Consider the following 24,262-nt stretch of genomic DNA (forward strand, 5'->3'; position numbering starts at 1 on the left):
TCCAAAATATATATTTACATATATATATATATATATACACATATACATATATATATATATATATACATATATACATATATATATATATATATATATATATATATATATATATACACACACAATCACCCCTCTCACATTCACTCTCCTTCACATTAACCTCACTGTACTATTGACTTTCAATAATCGACATATATATTTATATATATATATATATATATATATATATATATATATATATATATATATATATATATATATATTCATTGGCTTTTCACCCTGCTTTAATGCAGTACGGCGCCTAAAACAGCGCCTTATTACATGTATCCGTAATTACCTCCGAATGTCCTTTGTATTCTTACTCAGCCTTAATTTTCTGCCCAACCACCACTACTACTACTACTACATGAAAGTTTTGTGTTTTAGTCTATCTACAGCATTAGGCGGCACTTCACATTTCCAATGTGCGTGAACCCGTGTCCCCCCCACGGCTCCATGAGGGGGCCGCGGTGACATCACCAGGAGCGCAGCGCTCCTCCGGTCGCTGTGTGGAGCTGCAGTCCGGTCGCCCCGCCGCAGACAAAGCAGCCAGCCCGGGACCCACCAGACGGTCTCCGTGTTAACCGGTTCAGAGCCGAGTCCCGACCCGGTCCCACCGTCACGTCGCATCGGTGCGTATACCTCATCTGGGGATCGGTGGGGTGGGTGGTTGGTGGTGGTGGTGGGATTCTGGGGTTAGGGGACGTGCGTTTAGGGGTCGGCACGTCGTGGCCGTCGTGCCGAGTCCTGATCCAACCCGGATCTCGGGTGGTGATCCACAGCACAGGGGGCTGGTTCTGCACCGCCAGGTTGGCTTACTACGTCCCGTGTGTGTGTGTATCTGTGTGTGTGTGTGTGGCCTAACTGGTTGTGGTTCTGAGACCACTTTGTGTGTGTGGGGGGGGGGGGGGATCATGGTGGACCTCCTGTGACACTGGACCCGGGCGGGTCGGTCGGGCTGCGTCCGAATCGCTCCGATCGATTCCCGTTTGGGGGGGGGTTCGTGTGACAGAAGGGTTAACACCACGCGCCTTGTTTGTGTTCACTCCTAGCCTAGGCTAGCGGGCTAAGCTAGTTAGCTCTGGTGGCTAAGCTAAGTGAACAGCAGGAGGAGAGCCACCCCTGTTATCGAGGGGGAGATGTGTTGTTTCACCGCCCCGGGTGTCGGGTCGGGGAGCGAACCGTCCCCCGGCGGGTCGCGACCCGAAACCCTCTCGCGAAGAAACGGTTGTTTACGCCAAACACGTGACTATATATTAAAAAAAAAAAAAAAAAAAAAGCGTACAATTACACGATGTAAATCGGCGACGTTACGAAAGTGGTCAATATTATAACGTTTAACGTCCGTTGAATTGTAGTGTTATTATTCACCTTGGGTTTTTATATTAATATCTAAAAATATTTACTGATATTGGTGCCTTGTGGGGGAAGTGTGGTAAGAAGGAGGATTGAGGAAGGACCTGAGTTCGGGTATTACTTCGCGACCAAAACCCGGAAAAGCGGGTTGACGCGCCGCTGACGAGACGTCCGTGTTGTGCTCTCGGTTCTTTGTGTGGTTCCAGATCCGGATCGGTTTCAGAAGCGGTTCGTGGGAATGCTGCTCGGAGCGTTTGGGTTTATGGTTCATGGTTCAGCAGGGGGTCGAGGATCGGATCAAAGTAATCAAGTAAGGGTTTGGTGGTTTTGGTTGGACTGGTCGGTCCGGTGTGGGGTGATGGTGGTGGTGGTAGTACTGGTTCTACTTTATTTATTTGTATTTATTTGTGGGGTGATGGGGCTGGTGCCGGTTTGTAAGGTGGTTTGATGGTTTCACTTTCTACTTTATTTAATTGTATTTTAATTTTATTTAAACACACACTAATGATTAACATTTGAATGAATATCATACTGTGATGGCTATGACATACATTGATCCGTTGTTGGGGTATGGTTTTAGAAAAAAGCTAGGTATTTTCTTTCTTACAATTCAGGGTGTTTCTAATGTTATCATTGTGATATGAGTTTTACACTCAAGGCTACAGTTTTGCTGTGGTTCAATTTGCTGAGAAATTGTTGGACGGTTTTAAACAGGTTCATATTTTTGGAAAGGTCAATGTTTTGTTAACCAAAACCCTTATTATTTTTGCTTAAATTATTGCATTTCAATATGTTACCGCTTCTATAAGAAAAAAAAAATAGAAGAATAGAATCTTTATTGCCATTGCACAACAGGTATACAATGAAATTGCAGTGCTACTTCACACTAAAGATGGATTAAGATGAGCTTTATTGGCCCCAAGTGGTTGTAAAATGTATTAAGCAAAATAGAAAGATAATGCTTAATATTGCAGACTAGAAAGTGACGGAAAACCCCACTGATCTGTTGCCAAAACGGCACTTGTATCCAAAGATTTAGAGAGAGTACGGCAGAAATGAGATGCCACACACACAAAGACACAGTTTGATAGTAGATTCCTGCCCTTTCCTTTGCCCTGTTATGTCACTGAGTTTGTTTACTGAGGGCACGTGACTGCTGGTCAACTGGTCAGGGCTACATGCTAACAGCTAGTCACCTGTCAGTGCTACCCCATAGCTGCTGGTTACCTGGTCACTGCTATGCTATATTCGTCAGCCTGTTGCGGTACTTGGTCATCGAGGGCAAACTGATCTTTATACGGTTAACAAGCATCCCCCTTGCATCCAAAGACCCCGCACACTTAATCATTTGCTAATGCATGATTCTAGGCTTAGCTATTTTGATACAAACTTTGCAGTCCTTTGTTTATTTGGTCACTTAGCCTGTAGCCTTGTTTCGCTTGTTCATAAAAAATGCAGGTCAGTCATCTTTTCACTGGGGGGGGAGGGGAGGGGGGGGGGGCTGGGGGTCATAGGTCAGGTGGTTTGGTCTTGGTGCTGGGGGGGTAGATGTCGTTGGGGGTCGGTTTGTTGATTAACTGGACCATCCAGTTGGTGCTAGGCCTCAGGCCTGGAGGATGGAACTACCAAGTTACAGCTTGATGGAAAGCATTTAGAACACATGCTTTAGTTATGTGACATAAAGCATTTGGTGATATTACAGTTTTAGATTGAATATAAAGCATTCAGTGATATTAGTTTCAGTTTGAATATAAATCATTCAGTGATATTAGTTTTAGTTTGAATGTAAAGCATTCATTGCTATTACAGTTTTAGTTTGAATATGAATCGTTCAGTGATATTACAGTTTTAGTTTTAATGTAAAGCATTCAGTGATATTTTTAAATTTCAATATCTTTAAAGTTCAATATCTTTAAATGCATATTGTTTCAGTTGGAACATAAAACATTCAGTATCCAAAGATTAAACCTGGTCTTTTATGAAATATGTATATCGAAATATTTATTTTATGTTAGAATTATAAAGCATTCAGTATTTCCCCCCCACAAACACATTAATTATGTAAGGACTCAAACTGAATGCAATTAATTATAATTTTTACCTAATTGCATTTAGCTTATTGGTCAGAGAAATATGTTATCATTTGTGTTTTGTCTCTTTTCTCATCAGCGGGGTCTAAACACATTTTGGAACTACCGGCCTTGTCTTATGCTCAAACCCAGTATACCTGGATGACCTTTAACCTCCTGGAATGTCACTCAGTATAGTTTGGTTTTGGAGTGTCGGAAATTAATGTGACTTTCCACCCTCTGCCCGTCTCTCTCTCTCTCTCTCTCTAGGTGTTTGAGGTGAAAACGTTTTAAATGGAGAAGGACAGAAGGCCTTCCTGTGTTCCTGGCAGCCAGACGTCAACAACAACAACATCAACAAAAACGACAGCTTGAGAGCCAAACACACATGACTACTCTAGCTTATATCACCACCCTTGTTTGAAGACGCTAGTGTGTCCCCCCCCCGTCCCCCCGTCCCCCCCCCCCCCCCACCCCAGAGAGAAGTCGCCGTGCTGAGATGGAGGGGGAGGAGCAGTCTGTGAGGGGGGAGGAGGAGAACACAGCGTCCGACCTCAACGGCGCCATCGAGAGGAAGAAAAGGGAAGCGAAAGGCAGCTGTCTGAAGATCGAGGGCCAGGAGGGTTATGTGTTCAAGTCCTACAGCATGAGCCTCAATGAAGTACCGGACGCAAAGTCCACCGCCGGCTCCTCGACAACGCCGGCGAAACCCTCGCCTTCTCCTCAGGAGGAGGAGGGGCAGGGAGATGTATCCGCTCAGGTCCACAAGGAGTCCGTTCCCGAGAAGGCGAAAGAGTCGCTCCCGACCTCGCCGACACTTTCAGACAAAAGTCTAGACACTGACCACGGAGAGCTGACCGTGGAGGTCGAGCCCGAACCCGAACCCGAGACGGATAATTGCAACCCAGCAGCTAAACGTATCAAAGTAGAGGAGGAGGAGGAGGAAGAAGCCAACGAAATGGAGGAGGAGGAGGAGCTGCAGGAAGACGAGAGGTCTTCGCTGGATAGCTCGACGGGTCCTTACCTCCCCCGGGACGATGACTACAGCAGCCTGTTCAGCGGCTACACCAGCACGCTGTACGACGTCGCCATGGACGCCGTCACGCAGAGCCTCCTGTCGTCCATCCGAAGCAACGCCAACCCCCGCAAGAAGTCTCCCGCCTGGAACCACTTCTGTATTTCGCCGCGCGACAGCACCAAAGCCATCTGCCTGTACTGCATGAAGGAGTTCAGCCGCGGCAAGAACGAGAAGGACCTCAGCACCAGCTGTCTGATGAGGCACGTCCGCAGGGCTCACCCCACGGTGCTGTTGCAAGAGGGGGCGGAGGCGCCCTCCAACCCCACGTCTCTGGTCTCCCACCCCTCCTCCCTGGTACCTCCCCCTCCCAACTCGCCAAAAAACGGAGACCTGTCGATGATCGCCCTCAGTCCCGCCTCAAACAAAACGTCGCCGTCCACCTCGTCCGCCGACAACCAAGATCCTTCGTCCAAAGAAGTGTTTCCCAAAGTTGAACCCAAAATCGAGCCCGGCACCGACGGCGACCTTTCGCTCGCCGTCGGCACACCTCCTCCATTCTCACATTCCACCGAAAGCGGCGCCGAAGACGCGGCGGACGGAGGCCTCGAGCGCTTTCACGGAACCCCGAAGGGCTCGAGTTCCCGCCGGCGATCGGCCGTGTGGAAACACTTTTACCTCTCCCCCGCCGACAGCTCCAAAGCGGTCTGCGTCCACTGCATGAACGAGTTCAGCCGCGGAAAGAACGGCAAGGACCTGGGAACGAGCTGCCTCATCCGGCACATGTGGAGGGCCCACAAGGAAGTGGTCATCGAGGAGAACGGACAGGGCAACCATATCCCGCCGCCCTACACCAACCCGCCCTCGCTCCTGCCCCGTTCACAGCTACAGGAAGTGCTGGAAATAAAAAAGGAATTCCCAGGTCCCCTCTCCCCTCCCGAGCTCATGTCCGACGACGCAGCCCTACACCTGGACGACAGCATGGAGATGACGGCCGATCTGGACAAGACCCTGAACTTGTCCGGGCAGGAGGGTTGCCTCAACCTCTCCATGGGGGTCCACGGGGACGAGGCCTCGGCCCTGGACTCCTCCCCCGGGGGGGACCCCGGCCTCAGTCACGATCACTCCGTGTTCCAGCAGAACAAGAAGATCATGAAGCGGGTGAAGTCGGAGGTGTGGCACCACTTCATCGTGTCCCCGGTGGACCAGCTCAAGGCGCTGTGCCGCTACTGCCCCTGCGTCATCAGTCGGGGCAAGCGGGGCGACTTTGGCACCAGCTGTCTGATGAGGCACCTCATGCGGCGCCACCCGGACTTCCTCAAAAACCAAAAAGCCCCCGACGACAAAGACCTCTCGCCCCTGCCGTACACGGCCCTCATGGAGCCAGAACCGGACTCAACCAAAGCGCCCGACGACCGAGTCCCGGAGAAGAAGCCCCACGCCCTGCCCGTTTTCAGCAAAAAGACTTCAAAACTGTGGAACCATTTCTCCATCTCCCCCACCGACCCCACCAAAGTGGTCTGTTTGCACTGTAGCCGCACCATAAGCCGGGGCAAGAAGACCACCAACCTCGGCACCAGTTGCCTCTTCAGGCACATGCAGCGGTTTCATGGACATGTCCTCGACAGTAACAACACTATCTCAGGTAAAGCCCCGTCTGCGGACGTCCAGGTGAAACAAGAACTCGCGGAGACCTCGACGTACGAGGAGACCGGCGAGAAGTTCGACGAAAACCACTCTGTTGCCAAAAAGATCACCAAACTCATCGCAGAGATGCTCGCACTGGATCTGCAGCCATCGGCGCTGGTGGAGAACTCCGGGCTCACCCGACTACTAGAGTACCTCCAGCCCCAGTACTCCCCGCCGTCCTCCTCCTACTTCACCAGCACCGCCATCCCCGACATGTACGAGCGGGTGAAGGACGCGGTCCTCTCGCATCTCAAGGAAGCCGAGGGCGGCGTGGTGCACTTCACCACCAGCATCTGGGTCAGCTCGCAGACCAGGGAGTACCTGACGCTCACCGCCCACTGGGCCTCGTACGAGTCCAACCTCAGGCCCCCGGGCCAGGACTACCACTGCTCCGCGCTGCTCAGCGTCTCGCAGGTCGACTGCGACCGCGACATGCTCACCATCCAGAAGCAGCTGGAGTACCTGTGGGAGTCCTGGGTGACGGCGTCGGGGCTCAAGCTGGGCTTCACGGTCACGGACAGCGCCGCCGTGCGGGGCGCCCTGGAGGACGGCGACCGCGCCACGGTGCCGTGCTTCGGCCACACCGTCGACCTCATCGTCACCGAGGCCATCAAGAGCCAGCGGATGGTGCAGAACCTGCTGAGCATCGCGCGCAAGATCTCGGAGCGCGTGCAGCGCTCGGCCAAGGCCAAGGCCAAGCTGGCCGAGCTCCAGGCGCTGCACCAGCTGCCGGAGAACCCGCTCGTGCAGGACGTGCCGTCCAAGTGGCGCACGTCCTTCCTGATGCTGGAGCGTCTGGTGGAGCAGAAGAAGGCCGTCGACGAGCTGTCCATCGAGTGCAACTTCAGGGAGATGATCAGCTGCGACCAGTGGGAGGTGATGCTCTCGGTCTGCAACGCACTGAAGCCCTTCGAGGTGGCCTGCCGGGAGATGAGCTCCCGCACGGCCACCCTGGGCCAGATCATACCGCTGGTCCACATCCTCAACCGGAAGGTGGACCTGCTGTTCGACGAGACGGTGGGCGTCGACAACATGCTCAAGTCCCTCAAGGAAGCCATGGTGGGCCGCGTGTCGGCCACCCTCGGCGACGCGCGCTACGCCTGGGCCACCATGCTGGACCCGCGCTACAAGACCTCACTGTTCACCGAGGACGAGGCCGAGCGGTGCAAGCAAGACCTCGTCCGAGAACTGAACCAGTCCTCTTCTACCTCAGCCCTCGACGACGCGCCCCCGCTGCCCAACGGCCACGGCGGCGGCGGCGGCGGAGACCCCGACCCCGACGCCGCCGTCGCTGCGGCGGCGGTCGCCGGCGGAGACACACTGTGGTCCCTCATGGACGACATCAGACACAAGATCAAGCAGGAGGAGAAGGCGCCCCGGTCCTCGGAGCTGGCCGTGCTGGAGTACCTGGAGGAGGACATACTCGATCAAAGCTGTGACCCCCTGGACTACTGGAACTTGAAGAAGTGCCAGTGGCCGGACCTTGCCAAAGTAGCGGCCCGATACGTGGGCTGTCCGCCGAGCGTGGTGCCGGCCGAGAGCCTGTTCAGCACGGCCGCCGGCAGCCCGGCGTCCGGCGGCCAGCCGCGACCGTCACTGGAGAACATCGAGGGTCTGCTGTTCCTCAAGGTCAACCTGCCCTTGATCTACTTTCAATACTGATCGCGAGAGAGCATTCACTTGTTAAACCCTTTATCAGGGACCAAGATGCATAGCTGTGAAATGGGGGTTTGTTTGTTTGTTTGGGGGGGGGAGGGTGGGTGGGGGTTTATGAAAGAATATATCAATTTAAACACTGATTTGTTTTTTGTTCCCAAATGCAGAGGCTAGACTGTGGAGGTTGTGATGAGTTTGGTGTGTACTACTGTTTTTGAATTAGCTGATGTGATGGAAAGCTCTTTGTTGAGTATCAGGGAGGGGTTTAGTGTAGACGTAGGGGTTACGTGTTTTTGCTGTAAATGATTGATGTTGTGTGTTCAGTTTCTTTTTTTTAAATATTTTTATTTGTGCGTGTCTGCTCTCTCCTTGTGCCTTATCCAAAACTACTTCAGGTCAAAATGCTGTACATACTTCGTAAGTTTCGCAAAAATCAAGTCAGGACTTTTTTTTGATTATCATAGTTGAGTAAAGGTTGCTTTGTTTTCCGAAAGTGGAAACATTGACTCCAAAAATAAATGCTGTGACTGAAAGATATTTTATTTAATTCTTTAATTGTGAATTTGTGGCTTATGGTACCGTCATTTAGAGAGATCTTTTTTACTTGCTCAAATGTTTTTAATATGCTCATGTAAAATATTGCTGTATTTTCAGAATAAGGATTTTGTTTGGATAATACTTGTCTCTTAGCACAATTTTTAAGTATTTGTTTTTCAAGGGATTAAATTATGGGTTCATTGTTATTTTTTCTTAATGATTGAGTAATGTAATTTTTATATAATTAATGACTTTGGAGCTAATTTCTTACACATTTTAGCTTTGAAACTGGAGCCATGCAGATCTTGTGGTTGACTGTAAATAAAGGGTTTCCCTACATAAAAACAGTGTATTATTCTCCTTACAGCATGGAATATCTAGATTATCGCATGTATATATATTGTGTGTGTGTGTATATATATATATATATACACAAAGCAGAAGACAATTCAGAAAGCACAATTGTATGTAGTTCATAAAAAACACGGTCAGGAGGTTTTATGATTACTATTTTTTTATTCTTAAAAATAATATATAAGCTGATCCCAACCACACCAATATTTCCACCCTCAATGTAAAAATCGTTGGTTTGAAACTCGCTTCTCCTTCTCAGCGACGCATCTGGACTATAACATTAAGACTGTAGGTTTGCATTAGGAACAATGTGGTCCTGTCAGCTCCAGTGGGACTCAAACCGGTTCCGCAGGTCCGACAGGACTCGGAGGATCCTCAGCGGTTTTTTTTTTGTCCTATGCAAACCCCTGAAACCTCCTACAGTAGACTCTCCGTCACGTCCCATCACGACTAACACGCCACCTTTCATAACAACGCACCACAGGTCTACCAACCCAACTCCTGTTGTATCTCCCACGGGAAAAAAAAAATCGTATTTTCACAACAACAAAGTGCACAACTTCGCTCGTAGTATTCCGATGTTTCCCAGGCGATGTGAAACGGGCGCTCAACGTCCGCCGTCATCTCCCACCGCCGCCGCCGGGAGTGGCCGCCCCCCCGAAGTCCCTCCTCTGCAGGATCACCACCTTGTCCACCAGCTGCACCCTGAACGGGGGCAGCAGCCCGGCGGGGGTGAGCACCACCCGGTCGTACCCCTGGATGAAGGCCAGCGGCGGGTGCGTGTCCCGGAGCAGGCGGAGGCTGGTGGCGTTGACCTCCATGATGACGTGGGTGTAGGCGCTCATCTGCGCGTGGCCGGGGCGCACGTCCTCGCGTTTGTCGTACCTGGCCGGACGACACGCCTTGTTATTAACGTTACTGATGAGACGACACGCCGTCTAATGACGTGTTTGACTTTTTTTTTAACTTCTTTTGGTACTATACTATTATTTTTTTAACTATAACTATTTATTGAACTATCATTTTTAACTATTATTTATTTTGCCCATATCTTAATACGTATCGCAGAAAGACGACAATTGCAACAGGAGCCCTAGCAGCTAGGGGCGTGGACCCCAGTGTGGACTACAGCAGGTCTAGACCGGGGTAGGGGGTGGAGGTGGACTCACCTCCAGCTGCTGCTCTGCTGCAGGAAGCGGGAGACCCCGGTCTCAGCCACATAGGGGTCCATGTGGACCCAGACGGCTGGGGAGGTCAGGGGTCAGGGGGTCGGGAAAGGACGGAGTCCGGACAATGTTTCATAAACAAGGAGACAAAAACACAACATCAATGATACTATTGGTACCAGCCGTTTGCACTGTTGGATAAATATGGAGAAATTTTCTTTTACTGTATCATATCCGTTTTTTATTTATATTATTGAATTGCAAATGACAAACAAACTTGAAACTCCAACCAAAGGAACTCAATGAAGTCCTAGGTCACTGAAGAGCAACCATTGAGACCCTGAACCTTTAGGCTGAGAGTCTTAAATCCTATTGTCTAGATTCTTATTCTTTATTCTAGTATATTCTTCAGTCCCCCTCTAGTAAATTCTTAATTCTGGTATAGTCCACATTCATTTGTAAGCCTACTTAAAAGTGAACTAGAGGTATTTGTTTTTGCATCAACTTTACCAAACCGTTCTTCACCTAACATAAGCCTACTTAACAACGTAATGAAACCACCCAGAGCCCTCGCGGACCTCGGCTCCACAGAACAGGAAGTCCTGTGTGCCAATGTGTGAGGTGACTGAAAGTGAGACCAACCTGCGGTGGCCGGGACCCGCCGGTCTAGTTCCTGTAGCGCTCGGCCTCCTGGGTAATTGTGGTGCGAGACGTAGAGAGCGACGCCCGAGAACACGGCGTTGGCCAGCAGCTGACCAATCACGAGCAGCGAACCCAGCTTGTAGAGCCAGGACTTGTGATAGTTGCTCAGGCTGTGTGGTGAAGATAAGGCAGACGACCGCAGAGTCAAGAAACACAATCAACACAAGTGGAGCGCGCTGTATGAATCACTTAACAACACACACCTCATTGCATCAACCGGTCATTCAGTACCATTCAGTGCTTTCTGCTGTGACAACATTTTCTGTGCCATAGCCATCTGTCATTAGTGAGTGAACTTGCTCTGTGAGAATCGGTTCTGGTCGACTGTTCCTGTCTCTGTTTTACTGACTGGTTTGGGGAATCCACCTTGCATGGCAAGAACAGCTGCATGATGACATGAAGAAGGGAGCTTTTATTTTTGTCGCTGCTTCTCTTCTCTCTCTGCACATCTCTCAACTCTTACCGACAGGGCCGTTAATTCTGACGTCTAATTGAGTCGATTAATTGGAGCCATTATGCAAAGCTCCCTCCAAGTGAGGCTGAGAGGGCTACAAGACACAAAAAAAGAATCAAACCTGGGCAGAGTAGCTTTAACTTCCACCATAAAATACCCTAAAGAGGACTCAACAGGAACAAGCACTAAGCTCGTTCCCAATATAATAACATGTTGTCTGGCAGTGCATCTCTGTTCTCAGAGATCAGAACACCCTTCACCCCCCACCTCTAACCACCGTGCATGTACAGGATCTGGGGTTATTGGTGTGGCGTCTTGTGAAACCAGCGCCTGTGGTTAAACGTGTGAGAGGTAGTTCTCTGTTCTGGAGGGCAGACTGCACCCAGAGGAACGCTGCAGCAGCACTAGAGGAGGTTCAGCGTTCACCTGGGGCCTTCCCCGTGCTAGGAGCGCAGCTCTGCATTGCTGTGGTAGCAGTAGGAGTGGTAGTAGAAGTAGTAGTAGTATGGTAGTAGTAGTAGTATAGTATAGTAGTAGTATAGTAGTAGTAGTAGTAGTACTAAGTTTATGGAAATTGATTGAGAAGATGAAAAAAATATAATGGATATAGACCAATAGATCAATGAAATAAACGAGATAAATATTAAATTAGTAATTTCTGGTCTATCCTGCCCTGTGCAGACTCCACCAGTCTGATGGACATGCATTGCTGTGTATCCTTCTATTTTTCTATTTTTCAAAAACCAGTGGCTGCGGTCATCGACAACGCTGCCTCGCGTCGTTTTTCGTGTTTTCTTAATCAAAAGCCGACTTTGAGTGAAGCAGAACATCAACCCCCCCCCCCCCCCCCCCCCTCCCCCCAGTGGCGTCACTAGGCTGTTTTATTCGGGGCTAAAGCCCCGGATCAAATTGAAATAGCCCCGAATCTATTTCTCTCCCCCCCCCCCGTCAACAATCTCGCGTCCTCCCACGATCGCTCGATACCCCCCACTGAGCCCCGGATGTTTAAGAAACCTAGAATCACGCCTGCCCCCCCCCCCCTCCCCTTCCCCCTTGTCCCCCACCAGAAGAAGAGGTCAGCCACGAGGTCGCTGGGTGGCGAGTCACCGGTCTACGTCTACTCACACGTAGGAGCAGCCGCGGGCCGCCACCAGGTTGAGCAGCGGGAAGGTGTAGACGATGAAGCGCAGCTCCTTGTGCGGCAGCAGGGAGTAGAGCAGCACGAAGCCCAGAGAGGGCAGCAGCACGGCGCGCGCCCGCGGGTCACGCAGCCCCAGAGGCACCAGGGGCAGCGTGCAGCCCAGCGCCCGCGGCAGGGCGGAGTAGAAGTACCACAGGAAGGGAGAGGTTTACTGCGGGGGGGAGTCAAGGAGATGGGGGGGGGGGGGGGGCCGGGGGGGGTGTGGAGGAGACGGAGCGTGTGGAGGTTTTGCCGTTTTTAATTGTTGTTATTTTGTTAAGTAATTGAATGGCTTTCCCCCTCTCGTTCATTTATTTTTCTGACTCATATTGGTAAATATATTTTCTATGGATTTTTGTTTAGTTTATACAGTTTTTATTCTATAATATATTTAGATATATTTGGGTCTCTATTTATTTATATATATATTTATATTTAAGTTCTACTACCACCCTGTACATTCTGCTGTTGCACTCGCGTATCCCATCTGATCAATAAAGTACTATCTTATAATTTCATCGACAATTGCAACCATTCCCTTTTTGTTGGAAAGCTGTGGCAAGGAACGCCCATCTCCATGCCAACCAATCACCCAATCAGCTGCTGGCCAGGCTGTCGATGGTGAATGAGTGAACACACTAATTCATTAGTGAATCAACGCACTAATTCATTTCGTGAACACACAAATTCACCTGAGCGGGGAGTTTCACGGGACAAAACCATACCGCCCCACAACAATGCGTTGCCCTCTCAGAGAGTTGCTCCGTCTGAAGCGTCACGGTAACGACGGCCTGCCCGAGAGTGTGTGAGCTGGATGGTTCTGGAGGGTTCCGGGCGGTGCTAATGAAGGATATTCCCCAGGCGGAGCTCTTGTTGAGGGCGGTGTTGTACCACAGCACCTGGCCCTCCGGCCACAGGAGCCGGCGCCAGAAGAAGGAGTCCACCGCCACGCTGAGAGCTGCAGACAACACGGGGAGCAGGGTCAGCGGAGGACTGTGTGTGTGTGTGTGTGTGTGTGTGTGTGTGTGTGTGTGTGTGTGTGTGTGTGTGTGTGTGTGTGTCGGGTCAGTGGAGAACTGTTTATCAGGTTACTGTTCAGCCCTGAGCAGAGGCTCTTATTCCGAGAGATACAGAGTATATATATATGATATACAGAGATATAGATATATAGAGATACAGAGTATATATATGTGATATACAGAGTGCATTCCGATGAATGTCATGAAGGAGCAGTTAGGGGCGAGGTGCATGTTGCTCGGACAACAAGATAAGATAAACAAGACAACAAAAGATAACTAAATAGTAATAGGCATAACATATGCAATAGGAAATCTGTGTATTACACGTGTTGTGTATCAACAGTGTGTGTGTGCGTGCGTGCGTGTGTGCATGCATGCGTGCGTGTGTATTAACAGTGTGTGTGTGTGTGTGTGTGTGTATTAACAGTGTGTGTGAGTGTGCGTGCGTGCGTGCGTGCGTGCTCGTGTGTGCGTGTGTGTGTGTGTATTAACAGTGTGTGTGAGTGTGCGTGCGTGCGTGCGTGTGTGCATGCGTGCGTGCGTGTGTATTAACATTGTGTGTGTGTGTGTGTGTATTAACAGTGTGTGTGAGTGTGCGTGCGTGCGTGCGTGCGTGTGTATTAACAGTGTGTGTGTGTGTGTGTATTAACAGTGTGTGTGCGTGTGCGTGCGTGCGTGCGTCTCTACCCAGCGCTAGTATCCCGGCGGGCGCAGCGCAGCAGAAGAGCTCCGACAGACTCAGCCTCCTCCGGACCAGTGACATCATCAACATGAGCCCCAGCAGGAGGCAGAGCTCCGCCCGGAACACGATGATGACGAGGGCCGAGAGGGCGATGAAGGGGCGGTGCCTCTGGGCCATCCACGCCGTGCACGCCATCACAACTGGGGGGCAGCGACGAGTGGCGTTTAAAGAGGAATGGAAACACACTGCTAATTGATATAAGCATGGTTATGCTCTGTTATGTTATTCTCTCTCTCTCTCTCTCTCTCTCTCTCCCTCTCTCCCTCTCTCCCTCCCTCTCTCCCTCCTCTCTCTCTCTCTCTCCCTCTCTCCCTCCTCTCTCTCCCTCCTCTCTCTCCCTCTCTCCCTCCCTCTCTCTCTCCCTCCCTCTCTCTCTCCAATGAAAAAAATCCATACCATGAAAATAAGTACTGACTGAAAGACTGTTTACTATTTTTACTATTTTGTTTTCTATCTGCTTATGAGTAAGATCCACTTCGGGAAAATAACAAGAGCGACAGTGACAGACAATGTTCATAAAAAAAAAAAGACGAAAGAAATTGTAAGAGCGTGTACTTTGCGCGGGGCGCCTCACCTAGGGGCAGGGCGAACACGTTGGGCAGCGTGCGCGTGCAGTAGAACATGAGGTGGAACTGCGACGCGCACGTCAGGCAGAAGAGCGAGGCCACCGTGGAGCCGAACTGCTTCCTCACCTCCTTCTGCATCAGCCAGAGGGACGCGACCACACACGCGCCCAGGCAGCCGCGCACTGCGCACACAACACACAACGCACAGCGCACAACACACAACACACGACGCACACAACACACACAACACACAGCACACAGCACAACAGGGTGGGTCAGGGGCCGCAGACACATGATGGGATGGACAGCTTGATATCAGGGGATGGCACTATTAAAGAGGTGATGTGTCCAGTTTATAGGCTATTTTATATAATAATAATAACTCTGGCTTAAACTCTGGCTCAAACATGTATGTTGGTTATTTCTGGGAAAAAAAAGGGTGACATTTCACAATAAGGTTACATTAATTGACCATTAATTAAGATTAGTTAATGCAGTTATAATCTTTATGATAAAGCATTAGCATTAGCATAGGCATTGTGGTGAGGGTGAAGGTTTGTGGGTTAGGGTCAACCCTAACCCTATCAAATAATGTACAAACGACCTTAGTTAACATGAACACCACTAAATAATTATTACTAGTCCATTCCAATTTATGTTTATCAGTTAGTTGATGATCATTACTGCATTTTTTATTTATTTATTTATTTGTTCATTTGTCAGGGACAATGCAGCGCACATTATTACATACGTACATAGCTATCACAGACAATGCCATAACAACGTCTGTAGATGTGTTACATAAAAGGTTTCTAGCCGTTGGCTAATTTGCAGCCCTCATTAACTAATGTTAATGAATGCTTGATTAATGTTAGTGTTACTGATCATTGTGAAAAATGATGACTACCATCATTAAATAAAGGTCATTACTATTATATTTACAACGGTGCAACACACATAAAGACGCTAATGAGTGACTATTATGGTATGGACGGCCTACCCATCAGCTGTGTGTAGATCTTGGGTACGTCCAGCAGGGAGGACAGGAGCACCAGGGGGGAGACCAGGGCGGAGACGACCAGCGGGCCGAGGAACGTCCGCGGAACCACGCCGGGGAACTCATGGTGGTCGTACTGGAAGGAGCACAATCAGCGCTCGTTTTTTATGCATCTTATATAAGATACAAAATAAATAACTGGACATGGTTATTAACTACATCCACTTTGATAACGTGTACTTTCAGTTTAGTGTCTTTATCATTTCTGAGACTCTTATTGTGTGTACTGTCTGTGTATTTTTTGTAGTTATTCCTATTTTCTACTGTGACATACGAAATTTCCCGAGTGGGATCAATAACGTACAATTTTACTTCTATAGAAATTGATAAATTAAATATGTGCAATATAAACCAAATCTAAAACATAAAGTAAGTCCTTGGATATATAATAAAATGAACATATGCAATACAAAACACATCTCAAATATAAAGTATAAGTACTCAAGTCCTTGGATATCAATTTATTAAATAAATACATGCAATATAAAACAAATATCAGACATAACGTTCAGGTTCTTGGTTGGTCCATCCTCTCTGCAGAGCTCTGCACCAGAGACAGCCATGACAACACCAGACTCTTACCCGGTCAAAGTCCAGCCTGTGGTACAGGATGTCATGTGCTGCCTGCAGATTGAAGCTCTCCTCCACTTTGGAGAAGGGACACACGAATAAATGTAAGAGAGACACAGAAATCATTAACAACAGCAGCAGGAGCCCAGACTCTGTCCTCTTCTCTGCCATGACAGCAGCGGCATAGAAATCAACTTCCGGTTTAGCCGGATGTCAAAAATACGGCCCATTATTTCCGTTGGCTGAAATACTTATGTTGGTTTTTGTATGTAATTCAGATTTTTTTATTATTATTATTTTACACATATTTTTCAAATTTAAGCGATTAAATAAAAAAAATCATATTGTTTTATTTGTTAACGTTCCTGGTGTTTCCACGTGTAGCGCGGCGGAGAGCGATGACGCCGTTTGTCCCACGCGTGGCGCCCTGTGATTGCTCCACGACGTTATTGACGCTTCAAAAGGACCAATCAGCGCAGGCCACAATCCCACAAGCGATTCTTGACGCGGAAACACAACGGTACCGTTTTTGGAGCCACACTAGCCGGCATGTAAATAAATACGAAACGGTTCTTTGCATATGTACATACACGTTCAACTTTTAGACTGAATGATTAAATCGGCCCATTGAGAGAGCTGGCAGAGCCGTGCACGGGGTGATGTTCTCATTCTGAGGGGAGACTTTGTGCATGAGGACCTCTCCCAGCTTGTGAAGATGCGGTCCATCCGTCCATCGCTGCTGCTTCTGCTGCCCTGTCTGCTGCTGCTCGGGGTCTCCCGGACCGGTGGTGCCAAGAGAGACCTGAAAAGCGCGTGCACTACCTGTCGACAGGTGACTGACAACTTCAAAAAGGTAGGGTGCATAATATGCAGTGATCCCCTGCGTGCATAGAACGACATGTGTGCTGCGCTTTCTGTCTCGTCTGCTCATCATGTTGGATGATGCTATATTTATTGATGACGAGTGTGTGTGTGTGTGTGTGTGTGTGTGTGTGTGTGTGTGTGTGTGTGTGTGTGTGTGTGTGTGTGTGTGTGTGTGTGTGTGTGTGTGCCCTAAGGGTATTGAAAGAACCGCAAAGCAGAACTTTGGTGGTGGGAACACAGCCTGGGAGGAGAGAACTCTGTCCAAATATGAAACCAGGTGAGGACCCACATGGAGGCGTGTACTCTCAGTGGGTTGTGGTACCTCCAGTAGTCCCTTCAGTACTAGTACCTGTACTGCTAGTCTTGCAGTACTAGCCCGATAAGCTTCCAAGTGAGTTCCAGTGAGTACTAGACCAGTAGTATTTGATCTTTTGGCCCTCCTTGGTGGAGATGTAGTATCTGTAGATGTAATGTTGACTCTTGCAGCACTGTCAACAGTCACAGAGTAGTAGTAGTAGTAGTAGTAGTAGTAGTTTCTATGGACACTGTTTTGGTGCCAGTATAACTAGTGGAACTGCTGGTGCTGGAGGTTTAGGTCCATGGCGTCGTGTTACCGGTAGTACGTGATGATGACGTCGTTGTTCTGCCCAGTGAGATCCGTCTGACGGAGATCTTGGAGGCGGTGTGCGACAGCAGCAGCTTCGAGTGCAACCGCATGGTGGAGGAGCACGAGGACCTGTTTGAGACCTGGTGGTTCAAGAGGTAGGCCGGCGCGGACGAATGAATGTTCCCGCTGCTCTGGTCCTGTCGGCGGGGGGTCGTCACAGTTCTCGTCTTGTTTTCCAGGAAGCCCAAACACCCCGACCTCCATAAGTGGTTCTGTGTGGAGTCTGTTAAGGTGTGCTGTCCTAAGGGGGCGTTTGGGCCGCAGTGCAAAGGTACCCGGTGCTCACTTAGCACTTACTGGCTTAATGCATGTCACATGTCACAGACTGAAACTGTACCTGATGGTTAAGACTGATGCCCAAAGACTTCACATGTGTTTATCTTCGTATATCATCCATAATGTCACAAATGATGATGTACACCGTCATAGACGGCGGTAATCGATCCATCGGTGATGGATGCTCCATCACTTAGCTTAATGTATGTCACAGACTGATACTGTACCTGATGTTAAGACTTCACGTGTATTTATCATCACATATCTATATCACGTCTTACATGATGCATATCATCATCATAGACATAGACACAACACAGTCGACGCTCTGACTTCTTCGTGTCCCGCATCCCGTCCTCGACCACATCCCATCTGGTGGGAGGTCAGAGTGTGGCGCGGGGAACACACGTTAGAGGATTAACAGCCTGATTCTGACCCCTGGTGGGCTGTAGTTTGCTGCTATAAATCTGTCGGTTAGGGTCGTCAAACTATTGAGACGTGTTCCCGGCCGTCGGTGCGTGTCGACTGTTCCAAGTCTCAGTCAAATCGCTGCAAGATCCTTTTTTTAGACCAGCCCGGTCTTCATACCCTGCTCTCCGGTTGACCTTCCGTCTCGGTCTCCGTCGTCCAATCGCAGACTGCGTGGGGGGCCTGGACCGCCCCTGCCATGGCAACGGGGCGTGCGACGGCGACGGGACCCGGGGCGGGGACGGGCACTGCAGCTGTAACCACGGTTACGAGGGGGAGTCCTGCCTGGGGTGCGTCGGCGGCCACTTCGGCGAAGTGAAGAACGCCACCTTCACCCTGTGCTCCGGTGAGTGGGAACGCCTCCTTCCTTTTAAAGCGGCACTGTGTACGGTTTCCCTTTAGCGGCCTCTAGTGGCCGTGGACGGAGCTGCAGTTACAGCTCTGTCATGTGTAGAGGGCGCTCGCTGTCATCTGAGATTAGGGGGATGTGGGGGGGGGCAGAAGGGGACGAGAATAAGACAATTTGTTGAGAATAATGGATACATGGATGGATTTGTCGGCCGAAGAGTGCGTTTTATTCTTGAGAAACTTCCTAGTTCAGATTTTATTTTTTATGGAGTAAATAACCTTTCTATTTGTGTCTCTAATTGTTGTTTTTTCCATTTAATTAGTCTAAACACAACTTTATTATCTGTTGTTTTGTGTTTCAGAATGCCACACCTCGTGTCAATCCTGTTCTGGGGGAACCAATCAGGACTGTGACGAGTGCAAGGCAGGCTGGGAAGAAGACGAACAGGACGCCTGTGTCGGTGAGACGGCAGCCATTTTGGTCTCACTTCACTCAGTCTCGCTCCCTGAGGGAATAGGAATAGGTCTTTATTTGTCATTGTCACGTGTACAACGAAATTCAAAGTGCTCTCTAGTCAGTGCAACATTTAAGGGTCTATAAAAAATATATATAATTTAAAATACTAGTGTTACTAGTTTAAATAAACAACATAGCAGCATACACAAACACACCCATTTATACACACCCAGTCACACATAAGAAAAACAGTATGAACACACAGTCAGAACAAACAACAGTCTGCACATACCTCAGGTGTATTGGTGTAGATCATCGGGTTGTTTCAGTGTTGAGGGTGGTTATTGCAGTTGGATAAAAGCTGTGTTTGAGTCTGTTTGTCCTTGTGTTAAGTGTTCTGTACCTTCTGCCTGAGGGCAGCAGTTCAAACACTGATGCTTCTTGAGTTCTTAAAGAGACGCTGAACAGTTTAACACTGTTCTACTTCCAATCATTGTTGAATGACAGAATTGGTCTGCAGGGTTTGTTGAACTGTGTTTTTTTTGTTTTTGCATCCACAACCGTTTCCCAAAGTCAAGGTAGACGTTTGGGCAAACCTTAATCTAGTAAATGGGTGTGTCATGTTTTAAGAGTGTGTTTGCTTGACCTTGAGGGGGTTGATTGTTCAGGTTAATGCAGGTTGTTCCTCTGTTCCTCGGTACCTCACACAGAGAGCAGATAAGACTGTTGTTGACCTGGAGATATGATATCTCCTGGTTCATTCAGTCTGCGACTCAAAGGGGTTTCCATGTTGTTGTTCTGAGTATTAATATGTCAAAGAGAAGTGCCTAATCGTCTGACTGATAACTGATCAAATAATGCTCACAGCGGTGGCGCTCACCGGGTAGAGAGCGTACCGCTGAGGCCCAGTCCTTGGGTGTGAGTCCTGCCCGTTGTCCTTTGGTGCATGTGTCTCCCCCTGTCTCCCCCTGTCTCCCCCTCTATCTCCCATACCTTTCTTGACTATCTCACTAACCCTTAACAATCAAAAAGGATAAAACCTTCAAAATAAATAAATAATGCTCATAGCTACGTGGATTACTGTTTGCCTTTTAGTTCAGAAGAAATATGGATGGTAACGATGGATAAATCATATTCTTTTGCAGGTAATTCAGCTGTGTAGATTTTTCAGCTCACTTGCTTTAACTGTTTTACTGCTTTAACTGTATTGTGTATATGACGTTAATTGATGTACAATCCAATCATTTATATTGATCTCATGATGCAGTCAGACTCAAACACCCAGCGTATCAAGCTCGTCTAGCTCATCTGACCTTTTCCGTTGATGTTTGTTTTTCCGTCCCCAGACGTGAACGAGTGTTCCCAGGAGCCGGCCCCCTGTGGCGAGGAGGAGTACTGCGTAAACAACGACGGGTCCTTCTCCTGCAAAGGTGAGCGACGGTTAGCCATGGGAGACATCCCCGCAGGCCACGCAAACATCGTTTCCTCACGACTAACAACTAAGGACGGCGTTCAAGTTACAAAATAATACTTATTACTATGTTTTTAGTGGTATTCTATCTACTGACTCAAACCAATAGAAGGATTGTAAACCAATGGAAGGATTGCTCACGACGAACCCTTCCATCCCATAATGTGTGTCAGGCTGTGACCAGGCGTGTTCCGGTTGTACCGCCGCCGGGCCGGACGGGTGTCGGCTCTGCGCCGCCGGTTACCACGACGTCGAGGGCACCTGCACAGGTGAGGCCCCCGGGGGTCACATGACACCCATGCAGCACCCGTCACTCCCCGGTTCCTCCTCGTATGAAACACTACAGCTTTTATCCAGAGGGGGGGGGGGGCCTGCAATCCCCCTGACCGCATCATGGGTGACCCCCCCCGTCGGGAATCAACCGGTAGTTGGAGTCTCTACCAGTTGCGCTAGAAAGGGAGTCCAACCCTCCAGCCTGCCAGTGCCAATGCCTCGCTCAACCAGTCGGGCTAGACAGGGAGTCGAACCCTGTGACCATGGCAGTGCTAATGCCTGGCTCCACCTGAAGCAGCGGACTCTAACTCTAACTGTCCCCCCCCCCTGTCCCCCCCCCCGTCCCCCCCCCTCCCCCCCCAGATGTGGATGAGTGCTCTGACGAGGCGGCGGCGGCGGCGGCGGTCTGCCCGGCGGCCCACCAGCGGTGCGTCAACACGCCGGGGGCCCACCTGTGCGTGTGCGCCGCCGGCCACGAGGAGCAGGACGGGGAGTGCGTCCCCGCCGCGCTGTCAGGTGAGACGAGGATGAAGGGACGGGGGACGGTTGCTATGGGGATACAGGGAGTGTCAGTGTCTCTGTGGTGATGCAGGTCTGGTTGCTATGGAGACGCAGGGATGGCCCGGTTGCTATGGGGATACAGGGAGTGTCAGGGTCTCTGTGGTGATGCAGGTCTGGTTGCTATGGAGACGCAGGGACGGGCCGGTTGCTATGGGGGATACAGGGAGTGTCAGGGTCTCTGTGGTGATGCAGGTCTGGTTGCTATGGAGACGCAGGGATGGTCTGGTTTCTATGGGGGGATTACAGAGAGTGCCAGGTTTCTGTGGTGATGCAGGTCTGGTTGCTATGGAGACGCAGGGATGGGCCGGTTGCTATGGGGATACAGAGAGTGCCAGGTTTCTGTGGAGATGCAGGTCTGGTTGCTATGGAGATGAAGGGATGGTCTGGTTGCTGTGGGGATACAGGGACACAATGGTTTCTATGGAGATGCAGGTCTGGTTGCTATGGAGACGCAGGGATGGTCTGGTTTCTCTGGGGATACAGGGCGTGTCAGGTTTCTACGGCGATGCAGGTCTGGTTGCTATGGAGACAAAGGGACGGTCTGGTGGCTGTGGTGTTACAGGGACACTCTGGCTTCTTTGGCGATACAGGGACAGTCTGGTTGCTATAGCGATGAACCAGTCTGTTGGCTACTCTCTACAGCTACAGGAAGAGTCTGGTGTCTCTGCTGGTGTCAGCCCTGGTTACCAGGAACGGTCTCACCTCCTCGGGGGCTGACACTGACGCAGTAAAACCCTCGGGTTAGTCGTCCAATCTACACTAAAACGTGACATTTACCTTCACGCAAAGAGCGGAAGTCACGTCTTTATGGAACACTTACCAGTTAGATAAGAAGCAGTAGTTACTAGTAGTAACGGCAGCTGTAAGATGCATTAGACCTAAACAAAGTGAGGTTCATGATGATGACGTTAAGTGTAGTATATTTTACCTTCATCTTCAGAAGAAGAGCCGGAAGAGGACGAGCCGGCGACCGAGAGTCCACCAGCACACGACGACCTTTGAGTTCAGCACACGGACCAATAGGAAACGGTCCAGAAGAGAAGCACTGCCTCCTATTGGCTGAGAGCCTTCGGACAGCGGCTCTCCTCCCGCCCCCCTGCCCCCCCCCCCCCCCGACACCCTGCTGTCTGGGCGGGGGTTTTTAAAAAAAAATACTTTGGACAATGCAGCACTTATCACGTCCAGACGGACAGACGTCCTACTGCGGCCGGCAGGACGTTTTCTTACCTGTGGATTGGAGGAGGCCGGAGACGCCGTCGGCGAATCACACGCTCGTCTTCTGCCGTCTGCTCACCATGCAATGTATTTCCTCTGTTGTCATCTTTTAAACTGTTGCTTTACGCCGCTGGTGTCAATAAAGATGTAATGTTAAATTAATACAGTTCCGACGTGTTGCAATGGGTTATAAAAAAATATGCATTTATGCATAAAAATAAACGAACATTTTGCTTAAAATAATTAGTTCAAGGTGCCTATATTTACTGTAAATATAGGCCTAGAAGTCGCAACGTAATTAATATTCTTAATGTTTCCTGCAGTGTCAGGCAATGGCCACTGGGCGGAGATATTCTCCCGTGGAATAAGTGCTGCGCGCCCGGTAGATTTCGATACGCTGTTATTCAGTGTGAAGGTTCTGGGTTTGACCCCCCTATGTCGGCAGTCAACCTGTAGGCATCATTGAGCAAGCTTCCTAACCCCCAACCCTAAATTACATTTATCTGAATTCACTAAGTCGCGTTGCATAGAAGTGTCATGTTTAGGCTGCTGTTAGGATTTAAGCAGAAAGCGTGATATATTGTGGGTGGCGATGTGCTGGTTTGGATCTCTAAGCCGAGTAATGAGCTTGTTTTGGAGCGATGTCACCATTTCTGAGCAGCAGACAGACTCGTCTCAACCTGCCTACACCCGTAAACACACCAAAGAAACCCCTTATACACACACACACACATGCAACACACACACACACAAACAAACAACACGCCAAACACACACTCCTACAAACCACTCCCGATATACACACACATGCAACACACAAGCAACACACCAAACGCACACCTACAAGTACAAACAACTCTGATATACCCACACAAACACCAAAGAAACCCCTTTGTACACACACACTGAAGACATCAAACACACACACACCTACAAACCACTCAGATATACACACAAACACATAGACGCCAGGAGGAGTGAGGGGGGGGGTTAAGGGGGGGTTAATTGAACTGGGATATGTGGGCAGCCTGCTGGCTCCACCCCCAAGCCATAAATGGACTTCCTCCCATTAACGACACAAACCTGAGGACCATTAACTAGTGGTGGGTTTCATGATTCGTTTGAATGAATCAGTTCGCGTCGGTCAGTTCGCCAAGTAGAGTCGTTCGTTCGTTCGCATTTTCCGGTAGCGGTGAATCACGGTTCTCAGTCACTGAGTCGGTCAGACTCGGCTCCTCCCTCGTTCTCGTTCTCAAACGAATCACGATCGTTGCAACGGTGCAAACGGTCATCAATCAACACAACATTAACTAAGTTCCTTTTAGCTGAGGAGTGCTTCATGTTCGGAATCGGGATGTTGTTGCCCGGCGAGACTCTCGTGACGTCTCAGTCCCTCGAGTCTTCACCGCTAAACACAGTCAGTGAACGAACGGCGACTCGCGACTCAGCGACTAGTGGGCGGAGCTGGGAGTCGAGTCTCGGCGAACGAACGAG

At 49.6% G+C, this 24,262-nt stretch overlaps 3 protein-coding genes across 4 annotated transcripts; 2 read left to right on the forward strand and 1 right to left on the reverse strand.

The window, feature by feature from the left end:
• The first annotated feature begins 556 nt into the window (after positions 1-556).
• zbed4 (zinc finger, BED-type containing 4) lies at positions 557-7,895 on the forward strand. Of its 2 annotated transcripts, none has more exons than XM_084482776.1 (2): positions 557-668; positions 3,732-7,895. In XM_084482776.1, exon 2 carries the CDS (start codon positions 3,961-3,963, stop codon positions 7,825-7,827), a length of 3,867 nt encoding a protein of 1,288 aa, XP_084338902.1. In that variant the 5' UTR covers positions 557-668; positions 3,732-3,960; the 3' UTR covers positions 7,828-7,895. The 2 variants fall into 2 exon arrangements, with proteins under 2 accessions (XP_084338902.1, XP_084338903.1); XM_084482777.1 differs by lacking the exon at positions 557-668 and adding an exon at positions 1,497-1,702.
• Positions 7,896-8,860: 965 nt separating this feature from the next.
• alg12 (ALG12 alpha-1,6-mannosyltransferase) lies at positions 8,861-16,345 on the reverse strand. Its single transcript, XM_084482963.1, has 9 exons — positions 16,181-16,345; positions 15,542-15,674; positions 14,550-14,723; positions 13,921-14,115; positions 13,068-13,172; positions 12,160-12,382; positions 10,521-10,690; positions 9,882-9,957; positions 8,861-9,597 (listed from the first exon to the last, which is right to left on the reverse strand). The coding sequence occupies exons 1-9, from the start codon at positions 16,337-16,339 to the stop codon at positions 9,333-9,335; spliced, it is 1,500 nt and encodes a 499-aa protein (XP_084339089.1). The 5' UTR covers positions 16,340-16,345; the 3' UTR covers positions 8,861-9,332.
• Positions 16,346-16,681: 336 nt separating this feature from the next.
• Positions 16,682-22,916, forward strand: creld2 (CRELD disulfide isomerase 2). Its single transcript, XM_084483011.1, has 10 exons — positions 16,682-17,021; positions 17,227-17,309; positions 17,684-17,794; positions 17,879-17,970; positions 18,613-18,789; positions 19,154-19,252; positions 20,595-20,678; positions 20,893-20,988; positions 21,356-21,508; positions 22,494-22,916. Exons 1-10 carry the CDS (start codon positions 16,884-16,886, stop codon positions 22,553-22,555), a joined length of 1,095 nt encoding a protein of 364 aa, XP_084339137.1. The 5' UTR covers positions 16,682-16,883; the 3' UTR covers positions 22,556-22,916.
• The last annotated feature ends 1,346 nt before the right edge of the window (positions 22,917-24,262 follow it).

Source organism: Micromesistius poutassou (assembly GCF_964030765.1).
Source record: "Micromesistius poutassou genome assembly, chromosome: 18".
In the NCBI taxonomy this organism is placed as follows: Eukaryota; Metazoa; Chordata; class Actinopteri; order Gadiformes; family Gadidae; genus Micromesistius; species Micromesistius poutassou.